The following is a 17,129-nucleotide window of genomic DNA, read 5'->3' as shown; positions in this document are numbered from 1 at the left end:
AATATTTTCTATTTTAAATGCAAAATGTTTACTTTTTTTCTACAATTTTTATATAATTACTGCTCTAAGTGGGCTGCTCTGTCAGCTAAATGCAGGTTTTACAGTCTTTGTAGTCCAGTTAACGATTAATCGATTACTAAATTAGTTGATGATTATTTCAATAATCTATTAATCAGGATTAATCTGAATAATTGTTTCAGCCCTATTATATATATCACATTATATTACAAGCAGAGCATTTGCAAAGATTCAGAAAGGTAAAATTTGAAAGAACAGGCAAAATAACACTGTTACAATAGATTGTTATATGCTCTAGAAAAAAGAAAAAACAACTTCTATTAGTCAACATTTTTTTCTTAGTAATCAGTCGGATGTATTGGCATCCCAGGCTGTTATCAGATGACACAAAAAAAAAAAGTCATTGATCTTTACAGTTCTTTTTTTTTTTTTTTTTTTATTTAGCACTCCCTCTAGTGGTCTTAAACGTGAAAAGTGAACTCTGTGGTTAAAAAGCCTGGTGAATTATTTACATGATTCCATTTTGAAACATGCAAACATCTCCCATTCTCAGGTTGAGAACATTTGACTACCCTTCTGACACACATTACGTTTATGAGGCTTACAGCTCGTCATTTTGGAGATAATCTAAAACAATGCCTTTTTCATAAATGTAACCAATCTAAAACCCTTTAAGATAACTTGAGCATTGTCAGACACTAATTTTGCATGATGTGGGGTGAATATCTTTCTATTTTTATAATAACTGCACACGAAATTTACATCTTTACCTACATGTCATAGAAATCTCTTAAAATAACATCCAATTTAAAAATTATTCATATCTATTTCACCAGGGAATACTCGACCCAGTGATCAAACATGTGAAATGTTCCCTTGATTGGCAGCTCAGCACTGAAACTATGTGATTGTTCAGCCCTCAAAGGCAATAAAGACACGGTAACTTAAGATAAAAATGCTAGTGTAGCAAGTGTAGCACAGAAGCATGCAACACATAGGTTACATGTGGGACAGCATTTAAATTATTTACATAACATGCATAATACTAATAATATTACCTATTTTAGTATGGTTTCTGATTTCAGAAATGGGAAAACAAGATTAAGGCTAAGATGCTCCTTTTACAAAATAATATAACAAGAACCATAAAGTTGTTCATTTCTCCATATTTTTAAATCTAGAAACTGACTTTTAAATAAATCAAAATATGGGATAAAGTAATGGAAATTTCCTAACTTCATAATTATTAAAAAAAGATAGTCTAATCTATATTTACAAGCACCTTTTCTAGATGCAAAGAAAGCAGAGCTTCAGTTATTGTCCCAAAGCTGTGACAGGGTCTCATACCATGACCAACTTGCGCACGATGCTATTAAAAATTGAACAAGTAAACGATTTAATGCAAAATATTTTGGAAACTACATTTAAAGAAAATAAAACACAGCCAACGGAAAGACTGCAGAATTGTCCATAACTAAGTGAGTTGTTGAAAGTTGATTCTCAAAGAGCTTTTTTGTGAACATTGCAGAAGTTGTTTTAAATTCGATACTAGGGGGGATGCAACATTGTAAAAATGAGTCGCAAAAGAAACACACAGCTGAAAAACCCACATATGTCCAGCATTGTCTCTGATCAGCATCCTAGTTGTCCCACATTTGTGTTTTTTCAGATCTGGTCGCCCCATAACTTACCCATATATAACTCATTAAATCATCTCCCCATGTAGGGGAAGATCCTTACTGCTCAGAAACCTGTTGCTGCAGGGCGTACTTTGTAGCGTCTGGTGTAATTTTTCTTATCTTTATAAATACACGTGTAAGCTGCGCCATTACTTCACCCACTGCAACCCATTTATATCCCTTTATCCTTCTTTCAGTTCATATGCATCAACAAAACACAAATGTTTTCTAATGCCATTCTAGTTCCAAAGTAGGTCAAAAGAGAACTGATGTAAATCAGCATTTAATCAATGGATTAAAACAGATATCAAATGAAAAATAAATAAAACTGGTAAAGGTCTGTAACATTTCTCACACGGTTATAAATACTTCTCTAACCAACTTCCACCATGACAAAACAGGCAACGACCAGAAGTGCAGCAAGAATAAAGAAGCTTTAAGCAAAAGTTCTTACCCTTTTGTAGGAAAACATCGAGCTGGTCAGCACAAAGGGCTTTCAGCTCCTTCTCTGGTTTGTCTTTCTTCACAAGTGCCACCACATAGTTGGCCAAGGCAGAGGGATCAGCTTCACATCTGCAAGTCAGAAGGAATGAATGTTTAGTTCACAAATAGCTTTTTTTTTTTTTTTTTTTTAAATTGCACAAATTAAAGTAAATTAGTGCTTTGCCACAAACTCCAAAAATGCACTTTACATTCAATGAAAGGTGAACCACTGTTGTTCTGATAGACCATTTCCCCATGTGATTCTAAAAAGTCCAAGCATGGTAACAGAACAGTTTATTCTCAAGGTGAGTAGATCAGGCAGCTCTTAAAGTCTGGTCTAACAACTAACATTATGGCCATTTCTAACATGCAGCGGAAAACTGCAAAGCCTGCAAAGAAAAAGCAGTATTAATAGTAAAAGCAAAGATAAGAGGCAAAAAGAGAAGAGTCAATCCCACTTAAACTAAGAGAGCATTGTGACAGATTGTGCTATCTTCAGAAGATAATCTAATGCTTCAGGAAAAACAAACTGTACAAATCATTAATTGTTTGCTAAAGCAAAGTCAGAAATGTAAAACATTTATCAATATACACAGACTCTTATCTACATTACAAGACATATGATTGTTTGAAAGAAACGTTCATATTACACTCCACGTATAAAACTGTAAAAACAGCTGTTAAGAACATTTAAAACAAATAAATTCCTCCAGCATACTATACTGATATTCGAGAACAATGTGAAAGCTAAACTCCACTATTTTTTAGAAGAAAAACATCTTCAACCATATTCAGGGCATTTTTGAAAGCCAAATACTAATGTTAAAAAGATTATCAGATTTGGATACAGTCATGGATAATAAGTCTAAACTAATGTGTATGTGTTTTTTCTTTTCTTTTCCCTCTTACAGAAACTCAGGATGCAATGGGTTCATAAAGAATCTGTTTTAAAATCAAACTGCATCTTAAGTGTGGTGCTTTACTGAAGCAAACTTTTTGGTAATTTAATAAAATTGCAATTAATTCAGAACAAAATATAAAAAATAAAATGTATTATTTCCTACCAATTTAAACTAATAGTTTTTTGTTTTGTTTATTTACGTTTTAAAGTAAAAAAAAACAAAAAACACACGGATCTCAAAAACTAGCTTTTATTTTAATTACCCTCTCTGTGTGGTGACCTTAATATAATGTGCATCAAAATTGAAGCTGTGAAAAATACTATAAAGCAATCATGCTCCCCAACAATCAATGAAAACATAAGGCTGTGTCCAGTCCGCCCTAAACCCTCAATCACTATATAGAGCAGGGACTCTATAGTAGACTTGATAGTGAAATCATTTAACTGACCACTCGGACAGATGATCACTACCTTTTGCTCCCAGTTGGTCACGTGACTCCAGTTCCCTGCACGGTGCATGCACCATTTTTGTTCTTTCTCAGCCCCAAAATCAATCCCATGATGCTTTGTGAGGAGATCTCTTGCATTCTGGAATATAGCTGCTTGTCACACTACAGTTGGAAGTGCATTGTGGGAAGTTTTCTTTTTCATCCACTAGACATTCGGACATTAAAATGGCATTACCACTATATAGGGCTTACATTCGGACACAGCCAAAATGTTTGCTGCTAGTGGTGTTACACACTAAACTAGTTTATTAGTTTAGTATATATCTAAGTAGAAAAAGTGATGCGTTAATGTCACCATAAGTTATGGAAGTCCAAAGGGTGTATCGGAGGAAGAAAACAAAAAAAACTATTTTTCATAAACTAAATGTTCGTAAACAGAAAATCTGAATTACAATTGTCACAGAAATTTAATCTGTAATCGCAAAAGACTGCTTCCAGGAAGATTTAGTACACAGTATAACTTTAGTTATTCATACATTTAAATAGGGCTAAACAATCATTAAATATCAATATATATATATATATATATATATATATATATATATATATATATATATATATATATATATATATATATATATATATATATATATATATATATATATATATATAACAATATACAGGTGCTGGTCATAAAATTAGAATATCATGAAAAAGTAGATTGATTTCAGTAATTCCATTTAAAAAGTGAAACTTGTATATTATATTCATACATTACATACAAACTCATATATTTCAGATGTTTATTTTGTTTAATTTTGATGATTACAAATGACAACAAATGAAAATCTCAAATTCATCATATCAGAAAATTTGAATATTGTGAAAAGGTTCAAAATTGATGGCCCCTGGTGCCACACTCTAATCAGCTAATTAACTCAAACCACCTGCAAAAGCCTTTAAATGGTCTTTCAGTCTAGTTCTATAGGCTACACAATCATGGGGAAGACTGCTGACTTGTAAGTTGTCCAAAAGACGACCATCGACACCTTGCACAAGGAGGGCAAGACACAAAAGGTCATCGCTAAAGAGGCTGGCTGTTCACAGAGCTCAGTGTCCAAGCACATTAATAGAGAGGCGAAGGGAAGGAAAAGATGTGGTCGAAAAAAGTGTACAAGCAAGAGAGATAACCGCACCCTGGAGAGGATTGTGAAACAAAACCCATTCAAAAATGTGGGGGAGATTCACAAAGAGTGGACTGCAGCTGGAGTGAGTGCTTCAAGAACCACCACACACAGACGTATGAAAGACATGGGTTTCTGCTGTCGCATTCCTTGTGTCAAGCCACTCTTGAACCACAGACAGCGTCAGAAGCGTCTTGCCTGGGCTAAAGAGAAACAGGACCAAAGTCATGTTCTCTGATGAAAGTAAATTTTGCATTTCCTTTGGAAATCAAGGTCCCAGAGTCTGGAGGAAAAGAAGAGAGGCACTTCATCCACGTTGCTTGAAGTCCAGTGTAAAGTTTCCACAGTCAGTGATGGTTTGGGGTGCCATGTCATCTGCTGGTGTTGGTCCATTGTGTTTTCTGAGGTCCAGGGTCAACGCAGCCACATACCAGGAAGTTTTAGAGCACTTCATGCTTCCTGCAGGTGACCAACTTTTTGGAGATGCAGATTTCATTTTCCAACAGGACTTGGCACCTGCACACAGTGCCAAAGCTACCAGTACCTGGTTGAAGGACCATGGTATCCCTGTTCTTAATTGGCCAGCAAACTCTCCTGACCTTAACCCCATAGAAAATCTATGGGGTATTGTGAAGAAGAAGATGCAATACACCAGACCCAACAATTCAGAAGAGCTAAAAGCCACTATTAGAGCAACCTAGGCTATCATAACACCTGAGCAGTGCCACAGACTGATCGACTCCATGCCACGCCGCATTGCTGCAGTAATACAGGCCAAAGGAGGCCCAACTAAATACTGAGTGCTGTACATGCTCATACTTTTCATTTTCATACTTTTCAGTTGGCCAACATTTCTATAAATCCTTTGTTTTTATTGGTCTTCAGTAATATTCTAATTTTCTGATATGATGAATTTCAGATTTTCATTTGTTGTCATTTGTAATCATCAAAATTAAACAAAATAAACATCTGAAATATATGAGTTTGTATGTAATGTATGAATATAATATACAAGTTTCACTTTTTAAATGGAATTACTGAAATCAATCTACTTTTTCATGATATTCTAATTTTATGACCAGCACCTGTAATTGTATTTAATAAGGATGATATGACTTTTAATTTAAACCCATTTTCTCATTTTAATACATGTTAAAGTCTAAGATAAAAGCTGGTGTTAGTGGTGTATATACCAGGTTTCATGTAGCTTCATGTGTTTTGATTTTTAAAGTAAATATTTAATAAATGAGGATTTATAAACATGGTAAAATGATTGTTTTATTCCGTATTGGTCAATCTAAGCAGTCTTTTTGATTATTTTAGTTATTTTAATTTCAATGTGATTCTTATATTGCGTCACCTGAAATAAAGAAATATTTTATTTAGCCAATACTGTCCCGCCCTTTTGCCTTGTATATGACTGTTTATAAAAGCTATACAGCCGGCGGTGGACATAGTGATGATGAAAAATAAACAGACTGTTTTAGTATTGCCAGCTGATCAGCTCATCTTGGTCATACCTGTTATGCTATTGACCTACATAAACACTAAGCAGAATAAGCTGATGTTTTCTTAAATACACTTTTCAAAATAAAACTTGTTCTGTTTTAAAATAGCTCAACTGCAATTTTTTGTTTGTGAGAAAAATACAGATCCCTTGATCTCTTAAAACAAACAACCGGTACACCATAAAACTAAATGTAGAAGTGAATGAATCCAACTGATTGAAAGTTAAATTACAATTATTGGTAATCCTTCCTTCCATTAACTTTTTTCCCCTATTTGCCGCGTTAAGTTTCATTTAAAACCTTTAGAATCCTCTTTTACATTTAAAGAAAACCAGAAAGACTACCTGTGGTATATCGAGAGGCCAACTTGATTCATGTCTCTTGATCAATCTAATAAATCGACGCTCAAGTAAGGCACGTTATTAAAGCATTTCATGCGCGAAGTAAACAGGATTATAGCTGTTCTCTTCCTCCAAAGGCCTGATTACAGCTCGGCTTCACTGATGCTCTGGCCAGGCTCGCTAGCTAATGTAGCATAGCAGCTAAATGTAATTTCAATCGAGTACTCACATCGGCTCCAGGAGTTTAGCAAGCCACGACTTCAAGGCATCCACATTTTCTATTATCATCGTGAAAAAGACTTTAATACTGCCTATAAATAGAAAGTATGCCTTGTCAATCCTAGTTTCATCGTCTACACTTTTGTAAGCTTTAAGGCCTCCTGTCTTCTCTTCTGGCAGGTCGTACGCACTGTTTTACGGCTTTTCGACATGAGTCGAGCTGTCGTAAAGCAGCCTCGAGGCACGTCATAATATCCCAAACAAAATGTTATTTCCAAGCCACGAAAAATGATTATAACAAGCGGATTTTTATATTGAAATACAGAAATATTACTAAAACATTATTTTGAATCAAGACAGTTGATAATTTGGTATTTTATAATGTAAATAACTAAAAGGCGGTTGGGACCACATTTCCCAGAAAGCTTTACGGGAAGTCGATGAGTGTCATCATCTAGACACCGGTGGCGTGGGTTTCTCTTCTCACTTGAACATTTCTTTTATTTTCCCCTTTTTAAAGAACAGAAAAGCACATCCCAACGCATCTTTGCAAAATGACAGTAGGTGACAAACATAGGTTTACCACACTTGATAATGTTTCTATACTTTTAAATAGATTAATACTTTTTTCCATCTCTAACCATAAGCTACTTAAGCTAGCACGAGCTCTCGATTCAGCTGCACAAAATTCGTCTGATACACCAAAAATGTGACAAATTTCCTTTCGTTAACATAACATTATTGGCGTAATTTTTCCTCTTTCTTAAAAATGTTGAATTCATATTTTATTTTTACTCAAATTCTTGCTTAAATTTCTTTCCAAGGAACGAAAAGGAACAGCCAAGTTGGACTACTTGAGAAGGATTGAATTAGAAATCCAGGAAAAATGGGAGAAGGAGAAAGTGTTTGAGAACGATGCACCTTCAACCGTTGGAGAAACTTACAAGTGAGTTGCAGCCGTTATCATTTAGTTCACCTTAAAATTCCTCTTCAGATGTAATTGGTAAATACAATCTGATATGTTTTATACTATAAGCTGAATGTTAGAACATTTTCCTTAAGTTTTTATTTTATTGTGACAGATATATTACAAATGTTATTATATTTTCATTCCTCCAAAGGTGGAAGTCCCAGATTTACCCACAGGAAATACAATAAAAATCATATAGTTGGTATGTTAGGAAAGGTTTCTTAACCAATAGTTTAAACAATGTTTTTATTTTATTGTTTTGTTACCAAATAACAGGGAAAAAACAAACTAAAAGTTTTTCAAAGGTAACATTTGTAATAATTTCACTGAATTTGTTTTGAAATTCAAAAACCGTATTAGCTTTTTTTCCACAGTATTGTTGTTGTTTATATCTTATGTCATCTGTAAATGTCCTTGTGCAATTTCCTGTCATTTATACATTTGACTAAATGTTAGTTTATTCTTTTGTAATCGTCCCTTAATTGTATTTCCTTTTTTTAACCATATAGTTGAAATTAAAATAGAGATGGGAAAATAATCTAGTTTGTAAAAACACAACTATTTAATTTGGACTAAAGCTAACTATAGCCAATGAATAGCATGTCCGTTATTGTATAAATCTTTAAGAACTATTTTTTTTAATTATTTAAAGAAATTGAAATTTTCTTGTAATAATTTTTCACCCAAACAAACAAAAAGTAAAACAGTTTAAATGGAAATACAGAATATATTTTATTTATTTGGAATTTACTCGCCTCTAGTGAGGGGAAATAAGTATTTCTGCTTAAATTTCTATTTAAAATGAGCTTTTGGTACTATATCTTGAATTTTATACATATTAGTTTCAATATATATTTTAGTCTACATCTTCTAAGTTCTTAGGCATTAATTGGGAAACTATTTGCAGATAAAAAAAAATCAGCTGGTATTCCATCCCAACTTCAACGCTTAGCCCCTTCTATTTCACTAAGAGATACATTTACGCTATTTTTCATAACTGCATCCTTAAACAGCAAAAAAGCTATTATTATAGGGATGTAACACCCAGTATTTTAATAAACACTTAAAAGAGTGGATCACAAACAAACACATACTCATAATATCAAAAGTTTTAAAAGCCTACTCTGGATGATTGCATTGAATATCAGGTGCATACTACTACATAGTTATGCCATTTTGGTTTCTTTTCAGCAGAAACAAGTACTTTGTCACTTTCCCGTATCCATACATGAATGGTCGATTGCATCTTGGCCATACTTTCAGCCTGTCAAAGTGTGAGGTAAGTTGGAATTTCGAAGGTGAAATTAGTTTTATTTACTCTTCACATGTATATACCTAGGCAGAAAAAAAAAATTGACGTCTCTGAACTTTTCAGTAGAAAAAAGTTGGCCATGATCTAGATCTTGGCATTGATTCCAACCAGCTGTGATTTACCACATTCTCTCTGCTATTCCTGTGGATTATAACAATTTAATCTATTGTCATTTGGCTGGCTCAGAGAGACTTTAATTGGATAAACAGGAATGCTTGTAAATACGTTGCAAATGTTGCCGTCTTTAAAATAAAGGACCTCCACCTTATACACTCATATTTTATAATGCTTTGTCTTTAGTAGACATGTGCAAATAAATTTTCCTTTGAGAAAATGTTTAAGTCTGTCTTAATAGTCCTAAATTCAAAGATGTGACATAGAAGGGAAAAATCACTTCAATTATAATGTTTAAACAATTATTTGTCCTGAGTTCAATTTGGTTTCAAATGGAGAAGTATTAGATTAAAATTAATGCCAATCATGGAGGTGGGCTGTCCTAAAAACATATATAATTTGGTGTTTGCTGTTTGTTGGAATTTTGTATCATATTAGAAAACTATTATATGCTGTTTAAACTCTGTATCTTAAATGACTTGAAACGTTACTAATAATTTACCAAAGATCTTTTTATGCAATTTTCTTCCTCTAATTTGTTCCTGCAGTTCGCTGTTGGCTACCAGTCTCTGAAGGGGAAAAAATGCCTCTTCCCGTTTGGACTGCACTGCACAGGCATGCCGATCAAGGTTAATCTTCCTTTTCTTTTCCCTACTCCTACCATAAAATTTGAGTAAATTTTTAAACAAGATTTCCTTTTCCTGATCTAATAAGTTTAAGTGCTTTCTTTAAAATAAAAATTATTAAATAAATAATAAAAAAAACAACATAAAGTACAGAAAGTCTTTTTTTTTTATCTACGGCCATGAAAATGCATGAAAATTATATACTGCAGAATAGATTTTCTCTAGTGTTAATACTTTTTTCTAAATAGTTCTCATTGATGAAACACTTCATCATTGGATAATAAAAAAAAAAGATAAATTTGTTCCAAAAATCTTAAAAAATGGTTTATCAGCGTAGTTGTCAAGTTTGATGTTAATTTCAAAGTTTGATGTGTCCAGAACTTGCATGTCTTGTTAAGCCCAGTGGGTCACACCAAATGTTTGGAGTCAAACTTATCTGACCGTATATTTAGATTCCATCTGTTTGTTATTTGATTTCTGTTTTCAGAGAGCAGTTCAATTAGAATTGATGTTCTAATAACCTCAGGCCTCTTTTTAATTGAATTTGAAAAATGGAAGTTGAGAAGGATGGATGCTCTTCCCAGGTCAACCTGTCTTCCATTAAGAAAACTCTACATGATAACTCTGCTGGATGAGTATAAATTTGTCTCAGTGATTGACATTTTCGAATTAATGCCAGGCAAACTGATAAAGAACTCAATTACTGATGAAAACTAATTTGTTTGCCTTTGGATTTAAAGTTTCAAAGGCTATTTCATCCTTTTCCTGTAGATAGCTTAAAAAGGAAACTTATTTAGGCTCCCTTTAATCTCTATAATGTTTCACAGTTGAATGGAAGCTACTACATTTCTTAAATCATATTAACCTCATATCTCAGAAGAAAACTTTTATAAAATAAAACTTAAAAAATACCATCAATGTGCAACTGAATAACTGGCATCAAAGTCTATACAGCTGCTAAACACTAGTTTTTGATAAAAAAAAAAAAAAAAAAAAAAACTCTGTGGTGGCATCATATTATCATATCTGCTTTATCTTTTATTATCAAATTGATCATTAATTATTGATGTGATGTTCATTTCTATGATAAACTCTGCTTAAAACGGGTCATAAGCGATTTCTCACTTGTCGTTCTTAAATTGATTTTTCGTCATCAGGCTTGTGCTGACAAGCTTAAGAGAGAGATGGAGCTGTATGGAAACCCTCCCCAGTTTCCAGATGAGGATGAAGAGGAAAAGGAGAAACCCAAAGCCTCTGATGAAATCATCATCAAGGACAAAGCAAAGGGAAAGAAGGTTGGGATGAAATAATTTTCCAAGTTAAGATCTAATGAATGTAAATTGGATTAAAATAAAGAATGAAATATTTCTTGATGAAAAATAAGTGATAAAAATATTTCTGTTTCAGATTTGAAATAGGAGAAAAAAGCAATAGCCTTGTCTTGTAAACAGAAAAAAACCAATTATTTTTCTTAAGCTGTTTTCTTCCACTTCTTTCCTTGTCAGAGTAAAGCAGTGGCCAAAGCTGGATCCTCCACCTTCCAATGGGACATCATGAGGTCTTTAGGTCTAAATGACCAGGAAATTGCTAAATTTGCCAATGCAGAACACTGGCTGGAGTACTTCCCTCCTTTGGCAATCAAAGACCTCAAACAGATGGGAGTCAAGGTGATTCAGCGTACAAAACTATTGCTTGCAACAGTTTATCTTCTTTATTTATCCTCACATACATTTTTTTCATTGTGTCATTGGAAATACTTCTCAGGAGTTTTTATAAAAGGAAAAAAAATACATTTTCAAGCTGTGCTGGATTATTTTACAGGGGGATTGGAGGCGTTCTTTCATCACCACTGATGTGAACCCATTCTACGACTCTTTTGTCAGGTGGCAATTTCTCACACTGAAAGATAGGAAGAAAATCAAGTTTGGCAAAAGGTAAACCTTTAATCTAGTCTTTTTGAGCAGTTCCAATAATAAACAGGTTCAGTGTTTTCTTACCATGAGCATGTAAGAATTACAGTTTTTCCTGTTTTCATGTTGCCAGTTTACAACCACAGAATATTAGGAATTTACCTGCAATTTAGAAATAAAAAAATGGCTCAACACCTTGCATGGCTTTAAGGTGGAAAGATGTTCAAACCCCTTTACTGTGACACTCCATAAAACAGTTTAAGCTCATGAAAACGTCAATATTGACAGCCACATAGAGAGGTCATTAATTGGAGACAAAGCCAAGAGGGTGGTGGTTACTCTGATGAAGCTGCAGACATTTACAGCTCAGATGGAAGAACCAGACTCACCCCAAACATCTGTGTTCAATTATAATTCACATCTAATGCCATATTTGTAGTTTTTGAAAATTGTAGAAAACAAAGTAATGTTGCATTTTGAAATATAAATGCAGGTCAAGGGGATTCTTTTGCAAGGTTTGTTTTGGTTATACAGTGCCATTATCCTTTATCATTTAATTGATAGATTTATTTCAATGATAAATAAAAATTAACTGCAGATTCCTTCAGATTAAGTTGATGTGTGTTTGAATGTGTGGTGAGAATGATTGTTTTCATCTCTGCAGGTATACTATCTACTCTCCTAAGGATGGACAGCCATGCATGGACCATGACAGGCAAACTGGGGAGGTATGCATGCTAACCTTACTAAAAAAAACAAGTGCAAGTTTATAACAAATGCAGAGTACCTTAACAACCTTGACACATTTATTATTTAATTTGAAATATTCTTCTTTACTAACACTAGTTGACCCTAGATGTCCCTGTAAGCATAGGGAGAGCCTTTGAACCCATTTTATTTGGCTCTCCTTACAAAAGATTTCCATTATGGCCTAATTCACAATATAATTAAAAGTTGATTTTTATTTAATTACTGTCATTTGCAGGGAGTGGGACCTCAGGAGTACACACTCATCAAGATGAAGATAGTTGAACCTTACACTGCAAAATTTAAATCCAAAGTGTTTTACAGCAGGTAAAAAATATTCTGTGACTTTTTGTTTTTTAGTGGCTTAAACTGTGTTGTTTAGCTCTCTTTTTATTTCTTTATTCATTTTGTTCTATATGTAAAATGTAATTTAATATGGCTAATTATACGTACTGTTTACAAATAAGGTAGACAGGCTTTGAGACTTGTTGTCCTCCCAACAGTGGCATGAAAGGCAAAAATATCTTCCTGGTTGCTGCAACTCTGAGACCGGAAACCATGTTTGGTCAGACCAACTGCTGGGTGAGGCCTGATATGAAGTATGTCGCCTTTGAAACAGCCAGCGGAGACATCTTCATCTCCACCAGGAGGTCTGCCAGAAACATGTCCTTCCAGGGCTTTACCAAGGAGAATGGAGTGGTGCCTGTGATCATGGAAATACTTGGACAGGTAGAGAGCCTGTTCATGTTTTGTGCAGATGTAAATACAAGAGATGCTATATAGTGAGGTAGGAAACAGCCTTGACAGATTGCCAGTTAGATTAGCGTTTAGGTTTGAGAATTGATTGACCCAATTTTATTGTCCAGACTTTTGTTATCTGGACATTTTTATGAATCAAAATAACTGCAGCACTTTGGTTAAAAGAAAACTTTTTAGAAGGGCACTGAAAATAAAGTTTTGAGTTATAAATGAAAAGCTGTGATAATCTCAGACTGACTGATTTTCTGGATATCCTCTCATTCTAGGCGACATTCACAGAGAATTCAGCTCATTGTCAGAGTGACATTTCCTATCAGTGAAAAAATGGGAATCATCTATTCTCTGATATTAAGCTGTGACAGTTTAAAAAAAAAATGTGGTCAATAATGTGTCCGTTATTCGGGTCCATTTTTTTTTTACGAACATTAAATAGTCTGCTCACATTTTCCTTAATAGATGCACAGGTTAAATATTAAAACTGCATATTTTGACGTATGTTCTCTGTCTAGGATATCCTGGGTTGTGCCCTAAGTGCTCCTCTGACGTCCTACAAGATCATCTATGCTTTGCCCATGCTCACCATCAAGGAGGACAAAGGTATGAAAACTATTAAGAAAAAGGATCAATTATCTATGTATCAATTTTTTTTCTGATCTAGACAAGATTCTTGAGATTTTTTTTAATTTTTCACAGTATTTGATAGCCACTGTTTAACAACATGAGGGTTACACAACAAAGACTTAAAAGTATTGCAGAACAAGGTCTCAAAGATTTTAATGAGTGACATGACTACAAGGGTTGGGCATTGAGAATCATCAAACCAGTTCTAACTTTTCAGCTCTCCCAGAATCGTTCAAATAGTTTATTTTTGGTTTATAGTTTTCATGGCGCACCTTCCACAGGGAGAGCAGAACTTTTTTTTTTTTTTCTCTTGACCTCATTATAGATACCTGCATCATCTCCTATGCACTCTGAATAGAATGAAAATAACTTTAAAGGCACACTATGCAACATTTTTCAGTTAATTAATGTGTTCCATAACATTATGGATGATTAAATGATTCATTTCAGGTTGAACAAAGGTATTCTCGGCCGCCCTGGTGGTCTGTGGGGGAAATACCGCACTTGCAATTGCAGGAGCACCGACCCACACTCACAGGCTCAGAAGTCTCGCGAGAGTCAGTCTTGCTTTACGGTGAGAACTGCTACACGCCCCCACTTAAAAGCATGCTCGTTGCTAGCACAGTGGCGATCTTTGTGCAGTTATGCTACGTTCACATCGGACGCAGCAAAATCGCGTCTGCTGCTTCATTTTTGCTGCTTGTACCAGTTAGTTCTGACGCGCGGCTGAAGCAGCTTTGCTGCTCTGGCTGCGCGGTGCAAAAGTGCGTCTGACGCGCGTTGGGCGGAGCTTCACTATCCTTTCTCTGCCTTGCAGCTATATTTGCTGTGATCAGTGGGAATAAAGTAGTTTTAATATGTGTTTAAGCGAGAAAATACACCTGAAAACGTAATCAGTGCAGTCAGATTATTATCCTGCCTTCCAATATTTTTTCTGTTGGAGCCGCTCAGACCCCCACATAATAGCGATGCGCCGACAGTAGGAATCCCTTCATCAGCAGCCTCTGGCCGGGTCGCCTCCTCGCGGTTCACCGCGGCAGCTGGTAGGTGTTTTTTATCTAAATAATCCAAACTGCATATTCTGCCAGCAGATTTCTGCATTTTAAGTTAATTTAGGCGTCAATAAACTGTTTAAGAGGAGTGATCATAGCCTCTGATCATCAGCGCTGTGTCTCTCTCCCTGCGTCAGATGATTAAACGCGCCTGACGCGCTGCTTCAGCTGCTCAGACGCGCTGCGCCTGCTGTTCAAAACGCGCCGCGGGACCTTTTGCTGCGCCTTGACGCGCGTCAACCATTGACTTTGCATGTAAACTCGCTGCTTCTGTCGCGCCAGCTGCGTCCAGTGTGAACGCAGCAATAGTCATTCGTTGCGTTCGCATGTCTGCTAAGCTCAAAACAACCACGGCTGGCTTGACAGAGAAACCAGGAGAACAGCTGAGCATATTTACGACAGTGCACTTTTACTTTCGCCCTCTGGGGGGAGCCTCGCTGGAAAATCAACACCAGTTGCATAGTGTACCTTTATTCTCAATCTACTAGACATAAATATTTTAGTATAACTCCTTTTTATTTTATTTTAATCAGGATCAGTTTCATTCAATAAAACCCACTAACTGAAAGGCAGAGTATTAAGTTGTATCCTTCCTCGATCTGCAAAAGTAAAACATCTGAAATTCTATCTGAGTGGAACTGAACACTGGATATAAATTCTGTATGTGTCACTTCCTATTGCACTGCTTTTTCCTCCTAACACCACATTACAGTCAGAATCAGGTAAATGACATCATAATATTGTCTTATAGAGCAGGCATCCCCAAACTCGGTCCTCGAGGGCCGCTGTCCTGCAGGTTTCAGAGGTTTCCTTTGCTCCAGCACAGCTGATTTTAATTGAAAGCTGATTAACAGGCTTTTGGTCTACTGCAATCATTATAACCAGCTGTGCTGAAGCAGAGAAACCTCTAAAACCTGCAGGACAGGGCGCCTTGAGGACCGAGTTTGGGGATGCCTATTATAGAGTATTAGTACCTGCAGGGTCAGACTTTGGATATGTTTGAATGTTTTAATGATGTTTGAAAAAGAAAGATGATTGTAAATGTTAAACTGTGTGAAAGAAAATAAGAATATATCCGTTCATATGTTTGATGTTTATATACTGGTTAAAAATAACTATGTGATCATTTATAGTATTGTTCATTCAAAGTTAGATATTCAAGGAATTTAATTTTAGACTACCCAGGTTATCTGATAAAAGGGATGCCCTTATTTAGGACAAACTCATGTTACAGCATATTTACTTTTATGCTCCTTCCTTTTAAAAGTCTGACTGTAGAATTGATAGGAACCATAATCAGAGCAGATCAGAATCAATTCAGTTTATTTATATAGCACCAATTCACAACATGTAATCTCTAGGCACTTTGCAGGTTAACCAGATCGCACAGTCAAATTGATTCAAATTTTTCTATCTAAGGAAAACCAGTTGATTGCACCGACTCATTGACTCTAATGCAATCCCTTACACTAAGCATGCTTGTAGTGACAGTGGAGAGGAAAAACATATTTCTGGCAGGAAAAACAGTGGAGATGGCATCATTTGAATAGTTAAATTTCAAATAAAGCCCAACCCTACTGACTACAGACAGCCCCCACACTTCTCATGTTGTAGTTGACATTTATAACTAAACTAAATGTGAGAAGGGTTGAAGGGTTTGAATACTTTTCTAAAAAGTAGTGTACATAGTGACATTGTGTGTTTCTGGGTTTTGTGTTGCCCTTTCCCCCAAACAAACTCACCATATTGAAGATATTTTCTTTTTTGCTATTTAGTTACTAAAATATTCATAGATTGCATTTCTGAACCACTAAACTGAAATGTCACAGTATCCATATGAATAATAATGAATTTCTCGTGCTCAATCTGTCATCTTGTCTTGAAGGGTTATGGAGTGTAATGAGCAAGAGTAAATGAGATCATGTTTTTGTGTCCTTTTTCACAGTTGGTCTGTTGCTCCAGTGGTTGTTGCGCAGCAGATAATGAAATGTGGCAGCATGGGGCATTTATTAAATTTGGAGCCACATAGAATGAATAAAATTAGTTTGTATTTCCATCCGTGTTTCTTTTCTCTTTCTTTTCTTTAGGTACTGGGGTTGTAACCAGTGTGCCATCTGATGCTCCTGATGACATTGCTGCTCTCAGGGACATAAAAAAGAAACAGGTGACACAACAGATACAAACTTCTACTCTGCAATAACCAAGTGCTATTTTTTTCCTCTCAAATAATAGCTTT

General features: G+C 35.2%; 2 protein-coding genes across 5 annotated transcripts in view; one reads left to right on the top strand and one right to left on the bottom strand.

Moving 5' to 3' along the window:
• rbm27 (RNA binding motif protein 27) overlaps positions 1–6,987 on the bottom strand; it is a 28,452-nt gene extending 21,465 nt beyond the window's left edge. For all 3 annotated transcript variants that reach the window (XM_038292076.1, XM_038292077.1, XM_038292078.1), the window contains exons 1-2: positions 6,793–6,987; positions 2,152–2,270 (exon numbers count right to left, since the gene is read on the bottom strand). In XM_038292076.1, the coding sequence (XP_038148004.1) occupies positions 2,152–2,270; positions 6,793–6,851 (178 nt within the window). In that variant the 5' untranslated portion in view covers positions 6,852–6,987. The remainder of the gene's footprint in view (positions 1–2,151; positions 2,271–6,792) is intronic.
• Positions 6,988–7,202: 215 nt separating this feature from the next.
• The window catches only part of lars1b (leucyl-tRNA synthetase 1b), a 30,631-nt gene continuing 20,704 nt past the window's right edge, over positions 7,203–17,129 (top strand). Inside the window, exons 1-12 of one of the 2 annotated variants that reach the window (XM_038292074.1) lie at positions 7,203–7,342; positions 7,607–7,728; positions 8,944–9,031; positions 9,727–9,807; positions 10,962–11,099; positions 11,310–11,471; positions 11,626–11,738; positions 12,379–12,442; positions 12,700–12,788; positions 12,965–13,190; positions 13,730–13,817; positions 16,981–17,057. In XM_038292074.1, coding sequence (XP_038148002.1) covers positions 7,337–7,342; positions 7,607–7,728; positions 8,944–9,031; positions 9,727–9,807; positions 10,962–11,099; positions 11,310–11,471; positions 11,626–11,738; positions 12,379–12,442; positions 12,700–12,788; positions 12,965–13,190; positions 13,730–13,817; positions 16,981–17,057 — 1,254 coding nt within the window. In that variant the 5' untranslated portion in view covers positions 7,203–7,336. The remainder of the gene's footprint in view (positions 7,343–7,606; positions 7,729–8,943; positions 9,032–9,726; positions 9,808–10,961; positions 11,100–11,309; positions 11,472–11,625; positions 11,739–12,378; positions 12,443–12,699; positions 12,789–12,964; positions 13,191–13,729; positions 13,818–16,980; positions 17,058–17,129) is intronic. The other variant, XM_038292075.1, reaches the window with a different exon arrangement.

Source organism: Cyprinodon tularosa, unplaced genomic scaffold (genome assembly GCF_016077235.1).
Source record: "Cyprinodon tularosa strain WSP-4 unplaced genomic scaffold, ASM1607723v1 ctg307, whole genome shotgun sequence".
Classification (NCBI taxonomy): Eukaryota; Metazoa; Chordata; class Actinopteri; order Cyprinodontiformes; family Cyprinodontidae; genus Cyprinodon; species Cyprinodon tularosa.
The sequence above is the reverse complement of the archived record's forward strand: the minus strand, read 5'-3'. Positions and strand labels throughout refer to the sequence as shown.